The sequence below is a fragment of the Pygocentrus nattereri genome, chromosome 24 (assembly GCF_015220715.1).
Source record: "Pygocentrus nattereri isolate fPygNat1 chromosome 24, fPygNat1.pri, whole genome shotgun sequence".
Taxonomy (NCBI): Eukaryota; Metazoa; Chordata; class Actinopteri; order Characiformes; family Serrasalmidae; genus Pygocentrus; species Pygocentrus nattereri.
Genome location: NC_051234.1, coordinates 26,961,444 through 26,982,236, shown reverse-complemented (window position 1 = coordinate 26,982,236; position 20,793 = coordinate 26,961,444). Strand labels below are relative to the sequence as shown.

At 40.1% G+C, this 20,793-nt stretch overlaps 1 protein-coding gene across 1 annotated transcript; it reads left to right on the top strand.

The window, feature by feature from the left end:
- The first annotated feature begins 216 nt into the window (after window positions 1–216).
- pdk3a (pyruvate dehydrogenase kinase, isozyme 3a) lies at window positions 217–20,793 on the top strand. Its single transcript, XM_037534106.1, has 11 exons — window positions 217–653; window positions 5,463–5,604; window positions 8,377–8,448; window positions 9,398–9,582; window positions 9,665–9,754; window positions 9,849–9,926; window positions 11,104–11,180; window positions 12,672–12,773; window positions 12,883–12,990; window positions 13,104–13,217; window positions 17,285–20,793. Exons 1-11 carry the CDS (start codon window positions 551–553, stop codon window positions 17,426–17,428), a joined length of 1,215 nt encoding a protein of 404 aa, XP_037390003.1. The 5' UTR covers window positions 217–550; the 3' UTR covers window positions 17,429–20,793.

Here is a 20,793-nt window from a genome sequence, read left to right as displayed (position 1 = left end):
AAGTAGTTTTGTGCAAATTGTGAAATACAGCGGTAAGACAACGCGATAATAATGATTATATATGTATATCGAACATAATTGAATCAGACGTTTGACTCCTTGAACGAGACCGTTCGAACGAATCGGTTCGTCTTATGGCGATTAAGAAATTCAACCGAACTTGACGGCCAACGAAAATATCGGTGAATGGTACTGAAGTGTGCCTTCGACCAATGGCTGTGCAGAGATGACGATTTGCACTCGCCAGCAGCCAATCAGGATTGAGCGCAGCTCGGTCGCGAAGAGCGGTTGTGAGGACGGCTGTGTACGTGATGTTTGAAGAACCTCTAACGTTCCTCTGTTTTCAGGTTCTCTCCCGTTTTCAGTGCTCGGAGTCAGAGTCGTGAGGAGGACGGCCAGAAGATGTCTCTCATTACATAGACTGTTATCGCGTTATTATTTATTTTAGCGAAGGCGCCGCACTTGGCCTTGTTCTGGTTTCATTTGCTGTCGCCTTTCAGAACCAAACGGAGCGGCTGGCCTCGAGTTGCAGCCTCCACTTCACTGCACGATGAGGTTGTCGGTGTTTCTGCTGAAGAACGCGTCTCCGAAGATCGAGTACTACTCCCGGTTTTCACCGTCGCCTCTGTCGATTAAGCAGTTTCTTGAATTCGGTAAGTGCTGTGCGCTGCTGCGGTGGAGGAATGATGCGAATGCTGCCAGCGTCTTGTTCGAACTTTCCCGTTCCACCTTAAATGATACATTCTGCAGCAGATACATTCTGGCGCATGACGCGCAGGGACGTACCTGCTGCACCGCTTAAGGTGGAACGGGGAAATTCGAACGTGAGGCTGACCTCAGTGTCGCTTTGAGCTGTGAGGCAGAGCTTGAGCGATGGTCCTCTAGCCGGTCTCCTGTTCTGAGCGGGGCGCCTCTCTCTCGGGCTTATCTCACTACAGCGTTGCTGCTTTCTTGGTAAATGTCTCGCTACCCCCGGTCTCTACGGAAGGTGAGAAGATGCAGCAAACCCCAGATAAAAACGAGCTGAAAACACAGCAGACGGAGGTGTTTCCGGAGGACACAAAAAGAGGATGAACCATTTTTTTTCAAACCTATGCAGCGACGTTCACCGGTCAGACGGCAGACTGGCCGGTCGGGTTAACCGTGAACTGGGATGTGGGGTCTTATTTACTTCTGTGAGTGCGGAGCTCCGCTGGTGACATCAACTAATCCGTGGCCACGACTTAGTGAGGTGCGGGAATGAGATGATTTAATTCGTGGCCACAATTTAGTAAAGGGAGGGAACGAGATCCCCAATGCCACAGCTTAATCATCTCGTTCCCACGCATTGATAAGGCGTGGCCACGCATTATTTTTATGTACAGAGCATGTCATCATCAGGGCTCCGTGTGTTAGTGATTTTCCATCATAGATATTCCGCCCCCTTTGAGTCTTCCAGGAACCTTTCCGCTTTTGCAGTGTTTCTGGAATTGCTTGTGTTTTCTGTCACTGCGTTTGTGAAATGCAGCTCCGATGTCCTGCTGATGAGTGTTTTCTGCCTCAGCAGCACGTTTACACACAACTCTGGACAGGACTGAGATAATTTTCTGGATTTTTATCTTGAGGTAACTAGTTAACAGTCTTGTGATCTCAAGATAATGCGCTTGTTATCTTATGATTTCAAGATAACGAATGAACTGTCCTGTGATCTCGAGATGACGAGTAAATAATCTTGAGATAACAAGTTAACTTTTGAGATGACGAGTTCATTATCTTGGGATCTTAAGATAACAAAGTTGTCTCGACAGACAAATTTATCCTGAGATAATGCGTTAACTGTCTTGTAATCTCAAGATATTGAGCTTGTTATCTTGTGATCTCGCGATATCTTGGGATCATCAATCTGAAGATAAAGTTATGTTGAGATAATAACTAAACTATCTTGTGATCTAAAGATTATAAAAGTTATCTTGAGATAATGAGTTATCTTGTGATCTCAAGAAAACAAAGTTGCTATCTTGAGATCACAAGATAACAATCCAGAAAATTATCTCAAGATAGCAATCTATAGCAAACTATAGCCACGACTTTGGTACGTTTGAGTTACGTAACGTGTTTTTAGTGCTGTGACTGGGGTCTTGTTGACCACAGTACCTGATCCCAGTCTGACGGCGAAATCTTGCTAGTGTCCGATACAGAGTGGCGTGATGTCAGTGTTATTGGGAGTTCCAGCACTTTATCAGTATGCGTGCAGAATTTAGTGGTCAAGATGTAAACGACGTCATTCAGAGGTCATCCCTATGAAATGCAATGTTCTAGGAAAAAAAACAAGTCAGAGTTGTTCACCATTGTTGATGATGGGAGCCAGACATCTGAAGGGTTCGAAGGGGAACTCCACCAATAATCCAATTCTACACGATTAATAGATGAACAGTCATTCAGAGTGATTTGGTGTGAAGTGCTCTGTTCTAGAGAAACGTAGAGTCAGAGCTGTTCACCGTGCTGGTGATGGGAACCAGACGTCCATCTCTAAAAGCTCCCTCACAGAGAGTTCCTACATGAAGTGATATTTGCTGCCTGATGTTTTGCGATAGTTGTGTGTTGGAGTTTTGGCCTAAAACGTATTTTAATCCATTCATTTTAATCTGTTCATGGTGCGCAGATACATTAAGGCCAAAAACTTGCTTTTTTCCTATTGACCATTTTTGTACCTTCATAAACATTGCATAAAAACTCCGAACACAGCTGTAGGTTCACTCGTGGGTTTGGATTATAAGTAAAATAGCTGTATTTGCATTGTAGACACCGGGACCCCCGGTTCCATTCACCACCACTGTAAAGAGATCTGAGTAAGTAAGTTTCTCTCCAAACACACCTTCTCACATCAATCCCCTCTGAATTACTGCATTTACATCTCAACCTTTGAGTTAAGTAGACGTTTGGAAAATCAGTGGAAGTCTTCGTTAGTATGAACATTACATTACATTAACGGCATTTGGCTGACGCTCTTATCCAGAGCGACTTACAATTTGATCACCCCACACAATTGGCCTGACTGCATGTCTTTTGGACTGTGGGAGGAAACCGGAGAACCCGGAGGAAACCCACGCAGACATGGGGAGAACATGCAAACTCCACACAGAGAGGACCCCGGTCACCCGGCCGGGGAATCGAACCCAGGCCCTCCTTGCTGTGAGGCGACAGCGCTACCCACCGGGAGAGAGGGAGAGAGGGAGAAAGGGAGAATTGTTTGACCCTACTTCAGTCTCTAGGTTTACAGAACTTGGGTCCACAAACTTGATCATTCTTCAGGGAACTGCTTGCTCACAGGCGTCTCACTGTGACAAGTCTTTTCTGGTGATTTTCCATGCAGAACGTGCTTCTTAACAATATTGTCCATCTTATAAGCTAATAAGCTTTTCCTTATAGGGATTTTCTCATCCAGACCTGAAGAGCGTAAACAGATAGGGAACATGGGGTGTCTTTTTCAGTTCATTGAGTAAACCTATTAATGAGAACATTCTCTGTTGGCTGAATCAGCTCCTGCTCCTGAGTGTGTTGCAAAAAATGGCTCTTTGACCTTTTGAGGACAAAATAAGAGTTTTATATTTTAAGTTTAGATATATTGGGATCACTTTGTCTTCCTGTGGCCTTCTAGGGAGCATGTTTGTTGCTGTGAGAGATTCAGCCCTTGCTTTACCTTGCATTGCCCTTCAGGGTGCAGTGAACAAAGCGCTGATAGTGGATCTGTTTATAATAAGGAAAAGCACAACACGGGGCTTCAGTTTTACCCATTTCAACCCAAGAGTTCTTAGGCTGATGCTTATGAAAATGTTTTGGCCCTCTCCTTCTCTCAGATCTGTCATATGACGATAACAATACGAGAATCGGCGCTGCACTGTCTAAGATATTTTCATTAAAGCTGCAAGAAATAGTATTTGCGACTCTAGAATAAATTATTTTTATTGTTATCATGATGTTTCCTCGTTAACCAGCTGCTCTTAAGAAGAATTTTCTTTGTAAAACCAATTACACGGTTTTTACAAGGATTCTGTCGTTGACCAGTGTTTTCAGGGCTGGTTTGATGTTTAAATCTCAAATGCAGAATCACAGTGTTGATGACGATATCCTGACAATAGTAGATAATCCACGCACATCCTCAGAAGACTCGTCCTTCACCAAGTGTTGACCAAGTTCTCTTTGAATTCTCTTTAACGTGCTCACAAACATCAGATTCTGCTGTTTGGGAAAGGAGGACAAACAACCCATGCTACAAGATGCATGCAGTTACACATTCCCGCCAGAGAGGTCTCCAAATCCCCAGAATTTACATAGTGCAGCTTTATCAGAGCAGACTAGTAGAAGTAAGGATGCACAATGATATTCAAATCATACCAATATCAGCAAATATATTTGCTTAAAAATTATCAGTTGATCAGATTTGATTGATATGTCTGCATGATTTTTGATAACATGTTAGTAGTGGTGAATGTTTAGGGGACGCTGGACCACTGAGCTAAATTATCTGCATTTTATTCATTTTGCTGTGTTTGTACCTCTACAAACAAGGTATATTTCTTGCTGTTGCTTATACCACTAGGTCTGTTCCTACTTCATACGTGTTCTAAATGTATATGTTTCAGCATTGGCACATATGTACATGACAAATATTGCATGCTGGCATCAGATCAGAATTCCCATTTCAGTAGAACGTATAGAATGGATGCTTATTATTTGATTCTGAGGTCAAGATTTGAATTGATTTTTGGTATTTTATGTGGTAAAAATGTCTTGGCAGAGCTCTAATTAAATACCACACAGATTGAAACTTGGTTTCCAAAACAAAAGTTGCATATTTTTAGTAGCATGTCAATTGAGGATGCAATAAGATGGCTAGTTTTGATTACAGAGGCTTATCACTGGTACAATTTTAACAATGTATATCACGTTCTGAACATGATTTTTTCCTGATTGATTTAATATGCTATATAAATCGTTACACTTTTAGTGTATAATCTACTTAACGTGCTGCACTGTTGGATTACATCACTCTTTTAGTGAGGACACTATTGGATTAAAATTCATATCCCTGGTTAGGCCTTTACAACAAAGTCCAGTGAGCAGTTTTATGTGTTTTAGATTAGGAGATTATTTAGTTTCAGGGTTAGGTCTGCTCTGTTTCTCTGACTGATGCATAATTGAGATGGCTGCTACGTGTTGCTCGCCATGTCCATAAGTTGTTTCAATAAAGATGTAATTGGGCTGCGCTCACGTGCGCTTAATCACACATTTAGTTTCCCCTGTGGAGGTGTTGGCATGGATCCAGATGACGCATTCCTCAGTTAAACCCCAAAGCGATGAGTCAGCAATGAGGGTGCTATGGGCAAACAAGATATCCTTCGTTCCTTTTCCTTTATCAGTCTGCAGCCCCTGCCTTTCACTGTTCCTGTCTTACGTGCATCGTGTGTGTTTGTGTGTTCCAGGCAGAGACAATGCGTGCGAGAAGACGTCTTACATGTTCCTGCGGAAGGAGCTGCCTGTGCGGCTGGCCAACACCATGCGGGAGGTCAACCTGCTGCCTGACCGGCTGCTGAGCCAGCCCTCAGTCAAACTGGTGCAGAAATGGTGAGTGGTTTAGGTGAAGAGATCGCACAATCTCATGTGCATTACTGCTGTAAATGGCAGTAGAATGGCAAGAAACGCCCCCCAGTAGCAGCTAAACACATTAGAAGAATCCTGAAAATGTACTTTTATCCATCTTTATAGATGGCTGTAAACCACAGAGTCAGAAACAATATGAACAGGTCTGTTTGAGATCTTTAAACCACGTGACACAGTTTGTGGCATGGGATGATTTTAGGCATGCTCTTCGCATAATGCTAACTGGTGATGTATAAAATAGGGCTGCACAATAAATCAAATTGTTCATTGTTATCGTGATACGAGTTTCCGCGATGAACACATTGTTAGAGCACTCGTGACCGAACAGATCTAATTACCTCATACATGCAGCGCCAGAGAGACAGGGAGACGAGAGGCTTAACCATTCGACCAGCCTACTACAAAACGCACACTCAGAGACCATAAAATGTAGCCCAATAACTAGGACTTAATCGAAGTTCAACTCAAAAAAGCTGCTCAGGCTCTACGGTTAGGCAGCTGGGCTACTGAAGCTTGCTTCCTTACTCCCTGTCCCACCCCCCACCCCCCCAGTTCTGGACCAACTGTGCAGTGTCTAACTACACTCAACCAAATGCTCATTTTTAAACTAAATGCAACCTAACATGTCTGGCGCCAAAAAAAATTAAATGAAACAAGAATATATATATATATATATATATATATATATATATATATATATATATACACACACACACACACACACACGATATGTGTATGTTAGCCTTTATAGAGAAAGCTGTTGAAATAATACTGACTATTTCTCAGTCCTTCAGTGCACAAAAATGTGTTTGCAGTGCTGATGTAAGTAGTTGTATTTAATTTCTTTTTATTTTGCAGAATAGTCAATGATACTTTTGTAATTTTTAAATATTTTGTTATTTGTTTACAGAGGGGCTTAAAGAGAGGTTAGTTAGATTTAGTCAGACAAAAATAATGTCTGCACTTGCAAAACATCCAGCCAGACACATTATATTAATAGTAATTTATTGCTTCTCTTATCGTGATCATGATATCCAACATCTTTATCGAACATCATGTTTTATGTCAGAATTGTGCAGCCCTGTATAAACTTCAATTAGATCTCACCTACATTGTCTCTGTAACTGCAAAACTGAATGTGGTTTTTACATATAGGTCCAAAGAAATGAACCAAACTTGGGCCTATTAAAGTGTAGCTGAAAGGCAACCAGCTGCAGATGACCTCATCATTGGTTTTAAAGAAGGCTCAGTTCTCTTTCTGGTCCTCTTAAGCATTGATTAGAATTAAGACCTCTGTTGTTCACACCACAGCTCTTTTAGAACTCAGATGGGTAACTTAGTATTAGATGGTTAGCTTATTGATTGTGTTGTTCATCACATTCGTCAAGTACATCTTATAACAGTTTTAGAATGAATTAGAATTAAGAGACCCTTATTAATCCCACAACGGGGAAATTTCACCTCCGCATTTAACCCATCCATGAAGTAAAACACCACATACACTCTACTGAGCACACACACTCACACTAGGGGGCAGTGAGCACACTTACCCGGAGCGGTGGTCAGCCCAATCCGCAGCGCCCGGGGAGCAGTTGGGGGTTAGGTGTCTTGCTCAAGGACACCTCAGTCATGTGCTGTCAGCTCTGGGGATCAAACTGGCGACCTTCCACTCACAAGGCTGGTTCCCTAACCTCCAGCCCATGACTGCCCCATTGGTTGAGTCAGAATGCTGCAATAGTGCCAAGCTATTAAAAGCTAGGAACGCAAAACCGGAACAGATTTTTGCTCAAAACACAAAATTGGTAACAGCCACAGGTCATGGAATAATAATACTTGACTGATTGTGCTAAATATATAAAATAACCTCTTACTTAAGAGCTAAAAGTAAGAGTAAAGCTTTACTTGTTTTATGTTGTTTACAACTAAACCAAGAAAGAGTAAATAGCAAATAGTTTATATTGAAAATTTGGCTAACAGGACTATAAATGTGCTAGTGTGTTTTATGGGTTAATTTACCCCACATGGTGTGAGCTTCAGATTAAAGAAAAAGGCTCATAAAAATTGGCCAAAAAATCAGCCTTTGGACATTTTGGCTGTGGAGAAACTGGAATTGAAAGTGCTCATAAAATTATGATCGGTGCTTATTATTTTTTTTTCCCAAAAATTAGACTGTTTTTCATTGTTTTGTAAATTCAGCCAGTCACTTGAGGCTGTGTGTCGCAGTGATTGGTCACTATGATTAGGTGCTCTAACTCCGCTGTGTTGGCGTAGAAGGATAAAAACAGGTTAAAATCTCTAACATGTGGCCTTTACAGCCTGTTGCTTTACCATGCTGTCTCATCATGAGAGCGCACAAACCCACAGGCAGCCATTCATCTGAGAAGTTTGTTTTTTACCTGCTAAGCACTGAAAGACTGGCGGTGCAGGTATGCAGCATCTCAGGGTTCTTTAACCAGAGAGCAAAACAGGGTGGTTTTGTTTTCACGATGCAGAGATTAATCAGAACACAAAACGGATGCAGTGAGATCCGTTTAGAGGAGTCGAAGTTCATTTAGTATGTTCACATATGCAAAAACATCATGACTCGGCCGTCTGACACCACTTCAGAAGTGTGAAAATGCTATAAAGGAACTACTTGTCTGACTTGTTGTGGCTGTTCAACTGCATTTGCAGTAAAAAAAAAAAAAAGTTTCACCAAATTATTCCTTTAACATAACTTTTTTTTTGCACCTTTAGGTATATGCAGAGCTTTTTAGAGTTGCTTGAGTATGAAACCAGGAGCCCAGATGACCCACATGCCCTGAATGAGTGAGTGCCGTCGTTTTTTTCCCCTCTTTCAGTACATTTTCTTGGACTCCTCGATTGTCAGTGTTCATTACAGTGCGCTGCATTTGCTTTGTGCAGTGAGTACTTGGCTGTATTTGTATTGAGTTACGAGAGGTTGAATTCAGGACAGAGTGGGGCAGGAAAAGGGAAGTGTAGGAGAAGCATAGCGATGCTGACAGTAGTCTGGATAGAACAACCGTATATAATAAAGCAGCAAACAAATAATATGGAAGGCCGTTTAGCTCTGACCCAAACATTGTTTACTCAAAACTTTACTCAGGGTTACCTGACTGAAAAAGAACAAGAGAGGATTTAGACTGCTGTTCACATAGCTGGTCAGCTCTCCCCAGAGAGTTTATTATGAACACGAACTTGGAACATTGTATATTTATGCTTTATTAATACCTTACAAAGGTATGCATGCTTATTCCTGGCACTTAAAATAAAAAATCTAGTTCATAATTATTATTTTTCTTAAGTGAATTGCCCCACTATAATGGTATGCCATGATTTTTTTGATACAAAGATATATTGAGATATTATTGCGCATCTTATATTATTGTATAAAATATATTTTATTTAATATGTATTTAAAAACCTAAAGCATCTCAAAATAGTAAGATAATATCTCAAAATAGTAATGGCAAAGTAATTGCATAGCATTTCACTTAATAATGACTTAATGAGAAGAATAATAAATAGGTGCCGAATGTTTGGGAATGACTTTTCACACAACAGAACTTTTTGTATTTTTTTTATATCTGTATTTTATAAGTGATATTGGTGACAAAATGATGGTCAGCATTTGTCTTGTTCTACTTCTGTTATTCTGGCTTTTACTTTGGTTAGACATGAACGAAATGCATTTAATTAAAATATAGCATTAATATCGTTAATATAACCTTAAAATCAACACTTTCTTATATTGCAGCTTCTTGGAGGCACTTATTGAGATCAGAAACAGACACAATGACGTGGTCCCCACCATGGCCCAGGGACTGATCGAGTATAAGGAGAAGTTTGGTTTTGACCCATTTGTCAGCTCCAACATTCAGTATTTCCTGGACCGCTTTTATACCAACCGCATCTCTTTCCGCATGCTCATCAACCAGCACAGTAGGTCACTGGAAAAATACATGAACATGAATGTCAAAAAACATGGCAAATCCCTGAAATTTTAAAAACAACTTCATTACAGCACTCCTGTTTGGCAATGACACAAACCCGGCACACCCCAAACACATTGGCAGCATTGATCCTGCGTGCAGCGTGGCAGATGTGGTGACGGGTGAGATGAATCTTTGTCTTTCACTCTGCACTTTGACTCCTTCTTGGTGTTTATGAGTTTTGTTTTACTAGGTAAAACCTATTTTCGGTTTCAGATGCATATGAGACAGCCAAGATGCTGTGTGAGCAGTACTACCCTGCTGCCCCGGAGCTGAAGATCGCAGAGTTTAACGGTACATATTAGGGCTGCACAGAACTAACAAATAACCGTAATGTGATTATACTGTGATTGTGAAATTCTTTACAGTGAATTAAAATGCACACTGGTGATGTTTGGCTGACATGGTTAAAGATTGGCATTTAATTAGTATTACGGTGTTCCTACAGATCCTTAAAAAGTTATTATTATTTAAATAATAAACTTGCTTATTTTTTACTATCAGAAGTATTAAATGTAGAGATGTCCAGCAGTAGCAGATTTTAATGGGTCTGTGGCCAGATTTACAAGAGTGTCTTAAGACACTTTTTTTCTTAACTTTTCTCACTTAAGAAAAAAATAATCGAGAAATAATCTCCAGAAAACTTAATTTCTTTCTTAACTTTTCTTTTAAAACAGTTGTTTTTAAAGTTGTTTATTTCTAGCCAGGTGCACCTAAACATTAAAAACATTTAAACATTTAAAACATTAGTGCATTCAAAGGTGAAAAGCTGATGTGGTGTATTAAACTAATAACCAAACTGAAGTTTATTTATGACCCCATAAAATGTTTATTTTGCAGAAGCACTCCAATAAAACTAAAGCTATCAGTTCAGGATTTATACCACTATTTACATATCAAACCTGAAGTAATTTCACTACAGAATATTAGTTACTGGCAGCTGGATATCAGATCAATCAATCAAATTTGATCATAAGCCAATTCACACTGTAAACACATGCTAAAATGTTCATTTTGATAAAGTAGGCTACAAAAACAAACATATTATTCCACATTTGTTTGTTATAGATTTGTTGTATTAATGGCAAAACTCAGTTGGCCAACTGGCATAATCTTAATTAAATTGTGCATCTTTGTGGATTCGGAACAAGCAAAAAATGGGGTCATCCCTAATTATACTTTAGTTTATGAAATCAAATGAATCCACAGACTCATGATAACTCACCTGGAACGGCTGAGATGCTCTTAATACACAGGAAAAGAATTTTTGATTTGTTAGAGGCTCATTTGTATATCGCACAGTTCATGCAACAGTTCATATAAACATTGGACATTGGCTAAACTTGCTTCTTAAAGATCTGATAAGGGAGCCAAAAACATTTATGGTTTCACTTGATATGTACACAGAACAAATGCACACAATATGGAAATTCTATGTATAATTTAGTAATTTAGAACTTCTTCTTTGTAGCAAAGGCACCTAGCAAGCCTATCCAAGCTGTCTATGTTCCCTCTCATCTGTTCCACATGCTGTTTGAACTTTTCAAGGTAAGAATTTTGAACCTGCCTCGATGCTGTTTATGACACCAATGTCTCAACAGACCAACAGACAAATACAGTAGATATCAGTCATCTTAACTGCGTTATCTGTGTTATCGGATGTTTGCTGTGTTTATCATTTGTCCTGCAAGTCATGCGGAAATATTGTCTTTGCTCATAATAGTTCATTCCCTGCTGATAAATGTAGTAAGTTATTATTTAACCACTTATGAGATGATGCAATTCAAAAGCAATTGGCCATAAAGAAGAGGTGGCCTCATTTGTGACTAAGATCTTCAAGTGCTTCAAGAAATGCAGAATCACAATAAGCAAAATTACAGTATGTGGGAAATGATGTGTACAGGCCTGTGTGACTGTAGATAAGTACAGTTGTATGCAAAAGTTTGAAAAGCCCTAGTGAAATTGCATTTTTAAGGATTTTCTAAGTGAAAATATGCTGCCACATCATCTACAGGGAACAAAGTTAAACATTTTATTGTGCAGTTTTTATTTATTTATTATTTTTTCAGTACATCAAGCTCCTCAAACATTAATTGTGTATTAAAATGTTCTCTGTAGAGGACGTGTACTTGTCATTTGACCAAGGGTGCCCAAACATTTACACACAGATGGACTCTCCTAGGGATAGATGACGATATGATCTCATGTTCCAAGTATAACACAGATGTTTGTCGATACTTCTAGAAACTTCATGGCATGTTTTATGGAAAAGAGGTTTGGAAGAGTTACCTGAGTGGCTGTGATCTTTTATCTTATCTTAAGATTTGACAGGTCAAGACAGCATTCTTCACAAATTCATGTTACAGAAGTAAATCTTAATTTAGGAATCTTGTCTTACAAGTTAGGAAATCTTAAGTTACTTGATTGAAGTCAACAATCAACCGTCACATCTGTTAGCAACCGACCATACGTGCACAGCTGAAACGCATACATGTAATGGAAATAATCAAGTTCGTTAGCAGTACAGCTACCGCCACTGATATAAAAAGGTCAAACAAAACTAAAGCGCGATAAACTTGAAGTTAAGAGATTTAAGATTTGAGTTTTGTCATATGCACAGCAGAACAGGCAGTTACTCTGTACAATGAAATTCTTACTTTGCTGTTCCTCCATTCACCAAATATAATCTTACTATAAATACTTAATACTGAAAAAATAGACAATATAAGAGTAACACTGAAAACAATAGTAAAAGTGCTTTATGCTGTTTATTAGAGCGTCGTCACTCAGTTTCAGTCTGGAGTGAATGGATGAGATTATGGACGTGAGAACTTTGTTTTGTAATAGCTTCTGTCCTAAATTTAGATGTCCTTATGACTAAAAAGATAAGATAAGCCTACAAACTTGAGGTTTCTGTAATACGGCCTGACACACATTCAAGGAATGATGTCCCAACCTCACAGAACCCACATGAGCAGTCTGATCTCTAGAGCTAATTAAATGTGTAAGTCCTTATCTCTTTTGTCTCTGTTTGTTTAGAATGCAATGCGAGCTACAGTGGAGCACCATGAAGAGGATAAGGATGACCTTCCACCTATTAAAGCTAAAGTCACGCTAGGGAAGGAGGACCTCTCTATAAAGGTCAGTCACATCCTAATCGAGTTCACTTACTAACTCATGCTTACTTAGGCCAGACCACAGCAAATGAGCTTGTCATGACGTTCATGCATATTCCTATTTACTGCTGTAGATCAGTGACAAGGGTGGGGGCGTGGCTCTGAGGAAGATTGACAGGCTCTTCAATTACACCTACTCCACTGCACCAACCCCCAGTCTGGACTCTAAACGAGTACCACTGGTAAAGGAAAACAAACTTTACAGCTTCCAAAATTTACATAATCCTCAAATCGTCATTTCTTTTGCAAATAAAACTAAAGAATTTTTTTATTCCTCCTCTGTGGATTTCTTTAGGCTGGATTTGGCCACGGCCTTCCCATCTCCAGACTGTATGCGCGTTACTTTCAGGGAGACCTGAAGCTATATTCGATGGAAGGGGTGGGGACAGATGCTGTCATCTACCTGAAGGTGAGTTTACCTTAGGGGTGGATGATATAATGATAACAGTATTTTGATAAATTACATACATCATGCATACATATTTGCTTTTAATTTAATTCAATGTGTTTAGTGCTCAATATTACACTAAATATTGACAGCAAAGCACCAAATACTCAAACCGTTGTTGGACAAAAATCGCAGGACTTGTTCTGCTTCCATGCAAACTCTGCTTGAGTTCTTAACTGGTGTGAATGCATTTTTAATATGATGTGCACCAATCGAGGAATTTCAACATCAGAGCTGCACATCAGAGCTGCACATCAGCGCGGTACAGTCCGCATAATCTGCCTGACTCTTGACAGATGCTTTTATTGTTATTGCAGAGGAGTGATAAAATGCCTTGATTTAGGCACCTGGATCACAGAACATATTTTTGCATCAGCAACCTGATTAGTTCAATTCACAAATGGTCATAAAGAACCAGATATCAAGTAAGATTTATTATTATTATTGCTTTAATTGTGATACGCCTAGATGTACAATATCACAAATACCCAAACTCTGGTTTGGACTTCAAACAAACCAGCCAAAGATATTGTTACAGGAATGTGAAAAGCTGTTTTGTGAGTGACGGTTTCATTTTTACATATTCAAAAAGTTTCGAACAGTGAGTGAAAAAAGATTGTTAGAAATCAAGATTCACTTTTGATTTCCTCTAAAATTTATGTGGAAATCATTGATTTCTATGGATTGTTGTGACTGCAGTGAGAGCTAACAACCATTTACAGTGCATCCGGAAAGTATTCACAGCGCTTCACTTTTTCCACATTTTGTTTTGTTACAGCCTTATTCCAAATTTAATTATATTAATCTTTTTCCTCAAAATTCTACACAAAATACCCCATTGTGACCATGTGAAAAAAGTTTTCTCGAGAGTTTTGAAAATGTATTAAAATTAAAAAACAAAGAAATCATATTTACATAAGTATTCACAGCCTTTGCCATGAAGCTCAAAATTGAGCTCAGGTGCATCCTGTTTCCACTGATCATCCTTGAGATGTTTCTACAGCTTAAATGGAGTCCACCTGTGGTTGATTGGACATGATTTGGAAAGGCACACACCTGTCTATATAAGGTCCCACAGTTGACTGCATGTCAGAGCGCAAACACCAAGCATGAAGTCAAAGGAATTGTCTGTAGACCTCCGAGACAAAATTGTCTCGAGGCACAAATCTGGGGAAGGATACAGAAAAATTACTGCTGCGTTGAAGGTCCCAATGAGCACAGTGGCCTCCATCATTCGTAAATGGAAGAAGTTCGGAACCACCAGGACTCTTCCTAGAGCTGGCCGGCCGTCTAAATTGAGCGATCGGGGGAGAAGGGCCTTGGTCAGGGAGGTGACCAAGAACCCAATGATCACTCTGTCAGAGCTCCAGCGTTCCTCCGTGGAGAGAGGAGAACCTTGCAGAAGGACAACCATCTCTGCAGCAATCCACCAATCAGGCCTGTATGGCAGAGTGGCCAGGCGAAAGCCACTCCTTAGTAAAAGGCACAAGGCAGCCCGTCTGGAATTTGCAAAAAGGCACCTGAAGGACTCTCAGACCATGAGAAACAAAATTCTCTGGTCTGATGAGACAAAGATTGAACTCTTTGGTGTGAATGCCAGGCGTCATGTTTGGAGGAAACCAGGCACTGCTCATCACGAGGCCAATACCATCCCTACAGTCAAGCATGGTGGTGGCAGCATCATGCTATGGGGATGTTTCTCAGCAGCAGGAACTGGCAGACTAGTCAGGATAGAGGGAAAGATGAATGCCGCAATGTACAGAGACATCCTGGATAAAAACCTGCTCCAGAGCGCTCTTGACCTCAGACTGGGGCGACGGTTCATTTTTCAGCAGGACAACGATCCGAAGCACACAGCCAAGATCTCAAAGCAGTGGCTTCAGGACCACTCTGTGAATGTCCTGGAGTGGCCCAGCCAGAGCCCAGACTTGAATCCGATTGAACATCTCTGGAGAGATCTGAAAATGGCTGTGCACAGACGTCTCCCATCCAACCTGATGGAGCTTCAGAGGTACTGCAAAGAAGAATGGGCAAAACTGCCTAAAGATAGGTGTGCCAAGCTTGTGGCATCATATTCAAAAAGACTTGAGGCTGTAGTTGCTGCCAAAGGTGGTTCTACAAAGTATTAAGCAAAGGCTGTGAATACTTATGTAAATATGATTTCTTTGTTTTTTAATTTTAATAAATTTTCAAAACTCTCGAGAAAACGTTTTTCACATGGTCACAATGGGGTATTTTGTGTAGAATTTAGAGGAAAAAGATTAATTTAATTCAATTTGGAATAAGGCTGTAACAAAACAAAATGTGGAAAAAGTGAAGCGCTGTGAATACTTTCCGGATGCACTGTACATTACATTGCATGTGGCGATCATCAGGGTCCATAATCATTGGGGCCAATTGAACACAATGATGTGCAAAGTTTTTAGAAAAGCCTTCATTTTTAATAGATGTGGTGTCTCAAAAAGAGGTGTCTGCCAAGCTTTATACACACTGACATTTTAAGCTTACTATGATAAGCAGTATATTTATAACAAACATATCAAAATACTTGGAGTACACTATTTGGATGGTACTTAAATTTGCATAGTTGTTGACCTTAATGAACTCAACTAATAATTCCACATACCTCTGTGTTTTAGTGCACAAAGTTTTCTTTGTGACCATTTTCACTACTCATGTGTTGTCATGTCTAGAATTATCAGTCCATAGTTTCCTAAGTATACTGGGGATGATATCAGTATTTATAGATATTGAAACACTGAACAGCAGCATGTATAACTCCTGAAGGAAACGCAGAATGGTTGCACAGCTTAAATGGTTTCCACTTCCCACTAGGGTGTTGCTAGGTGGTTACTAGGGTATCCCAGTTGGTTGCTAATGTGTTGCTAGGCAGTTGCTGTGGTATCCCATGCAGTTGCTAAATTTCTGCTAGGCAGTTGCCATGGTGTATGGGGTGCTTTATTAATTTGTTTGTAGGGAGTTTCCAATTGTTGGCTACGTGTTATTGAAAATGAGTGGGAGTCTATGTAAGAAATGAGGGATGAAAAAACGACACTTCGAGGAGTGCAGGTCAGTGTGGCTGTGGATTTGAGCTTGGGGATCTGCCCTGAGTTAGTACATGCAATATGCTGTCTGTTCAGCAGAGGAAAAAAGGGCTGGGGTTTGGGATAAAATGAATGTGACTCAGTTGGAGGAATAGGAGAAAAAACGTCACACAGAGGAGTTCGGGTCAGTGTGGCTGTGCGGTATAGTTTGAGGTCCTATGTTTAGTGAGTAAATGTAGTTTGGTGGTTGTCAGGCAACAAAGTAATAGGGTTTGTGTTTGGACTGAAAATGAATGGGTGTGTAAGGGAGAAACAAGGGATGGAGTAAATTGACAAACAGATGAGTGCAGGTCAGAACAACATTGAATTCATGCTTGGGGCCTACCCTGGGATAATATATGTGAAACGGTGTCTTTTGGTTGAGCAGAAGTACAGTCGTGCAATTTTTCACTCCATTAATTTCTATGGGGAAAAATTTCAGCAAAATCCCATTGCTACACGGAAACCATGCATCTGATCAAAAAACTGTATACAAGCCTGAATCAGCAGCCATAATTAAAAGGGCATTGCAGTAACTGCATAAACTACATAGTGACAAACAGCTGATTGGATGTCAACCTGTGATGCCATTATTTTAGTTTATTAATTATTAACTGATGATTTATTATATCATAAATAGTACAAACATTTCTCTTAGCCTTTTCCTAAAGCTGATTGTTTTGCTGGTGTGTTTTTTTTTTTTTTTTTTTTTTTTTTTTTTATTTAACATTCCAAATATGTTCAGGAGAACGAAATATCATGATGTGTTGTCAGAATGTCTTCAATTATCATATATACATGTATTCATTATGCACTGGGAGCTCTTTTATGACTCTCTCTCTCTCTCTCTCTCTCTCTCTCTCTCTCTCTCTCTCTTTCTCTCTCTCTCTCTCTCTCTCTCTCTCTCTCTCTCTCTCTCTCTCTCTCTCTCTCTCTCATATGCAGGCTCTCTCCAGTGAGTCATTTGAGCGCTTGCCAGTCTTTAACAAGTCTGCCTGGCGACACTATCAAGGAGCCCCCGAGGCGGACGACTGGAGCAACCCCAGCAAAGAGCCGCGGGACGCTTCAAAGTACAAGGCGAAAAGATAAACGTCCCTCATCCACCACTGCCTGGCACCCGAACCACTGCACTTACATTCCTCTCCCTCTCCGTATAGTCTAGCTTCTCTTGCTGTGACCACACCACATCAATGGCAAGTGTTCTGTGCTTGTCAGCATTCCTTGAGTAGAGCCTTTGAAAGTCTTTGAGTCTTTAAAAAACCCAAGTCTCTGCTCTTTTCTCCTCTGTCCAGCATGAAACATTGGTCACAGTGCCCCCTTGTGGTGTGCCCCAGAATAGTAGAATGGCTAGGAGAGATGGGTGACATCCAGTGTGTCTCGGGTGAAAGTATAATGCCACATAATAGGGCCCCTGTTTGACTCCCCTGAGGAGCTCGGGGAAAAAGCGTTGTCGTTTCAGACGATCGAGACAAAAGGCGTCTCAGTTTCTGCTGCACAGGCAGGGGAAAAGGTTAGTGAGCTGTTCTCCTTAAAGGAATAGTCCACTGCTTTTCCAACCCAGTCTGTGCCAGTGACTTACATTGTAAGTGGGAGTCTAACTAAGAAAAGGGAAATGCATCCAAATTATTGTCCCTGGTAATGAACTGTGTGGGTCAGAGCTGTGGTTGAACAGCCGGACTATTCCTTTAACCGACACTGTAACCATTCCATAAACCATGGGTTATCATGGTTGAAATAGGGAGATTTTTTTATTTCTAAGGGACATAAGTACCTTTTCGGCAGCATATTTAGCAAATATGCCTCACCTAAGTTATTTAGGGGACTAAATGTTACCTAGAGGATTTATAAAACATTATGCATTGTTTAGAATATGAGCTATTTATTTCAAAAGCACTGTAATGTTAAAAGATGTGCAAATAAGTACAGTTGTGACTGCCAATTTAGAAAATAGTATAGGAAATGCAAGGGCATTAGAAATGTTAATGAGCCTGAGCTTCCTGTCACTGTAGAGCTGATAACCCGTGACTCTCATAAAAGGACCAGCAGAACAAAGCTTACACGATGACAGCCTTCCATTTCATTAGCATACCTGTAAACCTTTTTTCTGATTTGTGGATGACCTTATCCAGTAAACGTTCTGTTATCTATTAGATTAAAACTGTTTTAGTGTAGTTCTGTCACAAATCGAAGGAATATGTGTTTACAGACCCTTATATCCAGCATGAATGTCGCCTTTTTGTTGTCTTATGCATCAGGAGCCGGTGAAGTATGACAGTGTCTCTCTTTTCCAGTAACTTTATCTTACAAGCATGCCAATATGAACAATGCAGCACTGTAAGAAGGAGGCCTTTTCTTAATTCTACCTGTTTTTATTTAGATTAGTGAAGAATTCATAAATGGTTTGTTCTGTATGCAGGAATTTCTTTAATGTTTTTTTTCTATTTTATGGCTTATTTTCCCTTTATTTCACAAATGGATTGTTGGCTCACTCTTTCTTTTACTATTTATGCTCTACGGCTGTGTGCACATTTTAGTTTCATGATAGCATTATTTTAGATGTACAGGACTTTCTACTCTTATACCAAACTGATATCATTTCAAAGTGGCAGATACTGAAAATTAATGGAAGCACAGGTTTATGCACTTATGCACACTGGCTACTTTACTATGTACAACTACCTTGTATCTATGCTCATTGTTTATTATTCTCTGCATAATTTGTTAGCCCTTTTTTACCTTCCTTATCAACTTTATTAGCTTATGGAAGGGGTGTTCAGAGGGGCGAGGGACTGAGTGAACAGCAGGGACTTCGGCAACAAAAATCATCGCAAGCTGACACATTTTCCACTTCAAACCTGAAAATAATGCCAGAAACAGCTGTTTACAAGCCATTGCGTCCTCTCAAAGTCAAGGTTTTCATAACCAGCTCACGAGGCTAGTCTAGTCGAGATGAGTGTGCTCAAATTGGATAACCACTTGTGCTGAAGTTGGTGAGGACGTGTTAGAAAAGGTTTTGGATAGACTGTACCGTACTGTCCACTCTGTCAGACATTGGCTACTTTGTTGGTCTACCCTGTAGGTTTTAAAGTCAGAGATGATCTGTGACTGCATGGTTTTGTGCAAGTCGTCAGTGGTCACTTTCTGACCGTAGGACACTGTTAGCTGGACAATTTTAGTTGATGGACTATTCTCAGTCCAGCTGTTTAAAACCTCATTACACTGCTGGTCTACTGTATGAGCACAACACTCACTAACTTCACTACCATGTCAGTGTCACTGTCCACCACCGAATACCTGCACTGTGGGAGCCCTGACCATCGATGAAGGGGGTAACGGAGGGCTACCAAATAATGCAGAGGAACAGATGGACTATTGTGTAGTTGTAAACTAAGTGTACCTTACCGAAAGGTGGACCTGATAAAATAGGCAAAGATGTGGATACAGGGTGGGTTTATGTTATAGAGTGACCCGTGCTTGTATGTTTGTGGTAGCTCTTATTTATCACAGCTTAGTGTTTTTGAATATTCAAATCGGTTTCTCAGTATAATTATTATTATTGTTATTATTTTCATCTCACTTCATTAGATGTACCACTCGAGTACTCACCTTGCCCAATGATTTAGTTGTCAATAAAGAAATTTAATTCTTTTTGCCTTCTTGCAAAAGAAACATCAGGATGGACCTTATAATGGTTCATATGGACCTTTATGTTCCTCTAAAGTTAAAATATAGGTTACAGGGTTTGTTGAAGAAAAAAATCTTAGAAATCATTTTTCAGATTTAGTGTCTCTGGAGAAAATGAACTCTGAGATGACATGAAGCCAGCATGTATCTATAGAACCAACTTAATGTGTAGAGTCCATAAAGAAGCTCATTCTGCTGTTGGCTAATTTTCCCAGCATGAATTTCTCTCCACAAAGGCTTTTCATCAGAGCAATTGTAATCATTTGTTCTGTTCAGTGAAGAACCGGGTCTGATCTCCTTACACAGACACGGCTGCCTGTGGACGATGGCCGCTTTAAGAAATACTCCAGTGTTTTTCACCCTTCTCTCTGTCAGCAGTATGTATAGCACTCAGATAGCAGTTTGCCTGAACTTGGAAAAGAACAGAAAACTCCAAACATACTTCAGTATCTGTACAGGGAATGTTGAAATGGTCTGTGGTGGCTGACCATACAGTTACTGCAGACAGAGTATTCCTTAAAGCGTGGACATGACTAATATATCCAGTATACCTATGTTGTGTTCTGTATCTGTTCTATCGTTGCACAGTACATAAGCTGGTTTGTTGTTGTTTTTTAGTAATTGCAGAGATGCACTGTCCTGACTTGATGGTTCTGAAGTCATTCTTCATATGTGAACATGCACACACTCCATTCATGTATTGCAGTAGGTCTGCTGATCTGTTGACCCCTACAACACAAACTCTACAATAAACCAGAATCTGAACCATA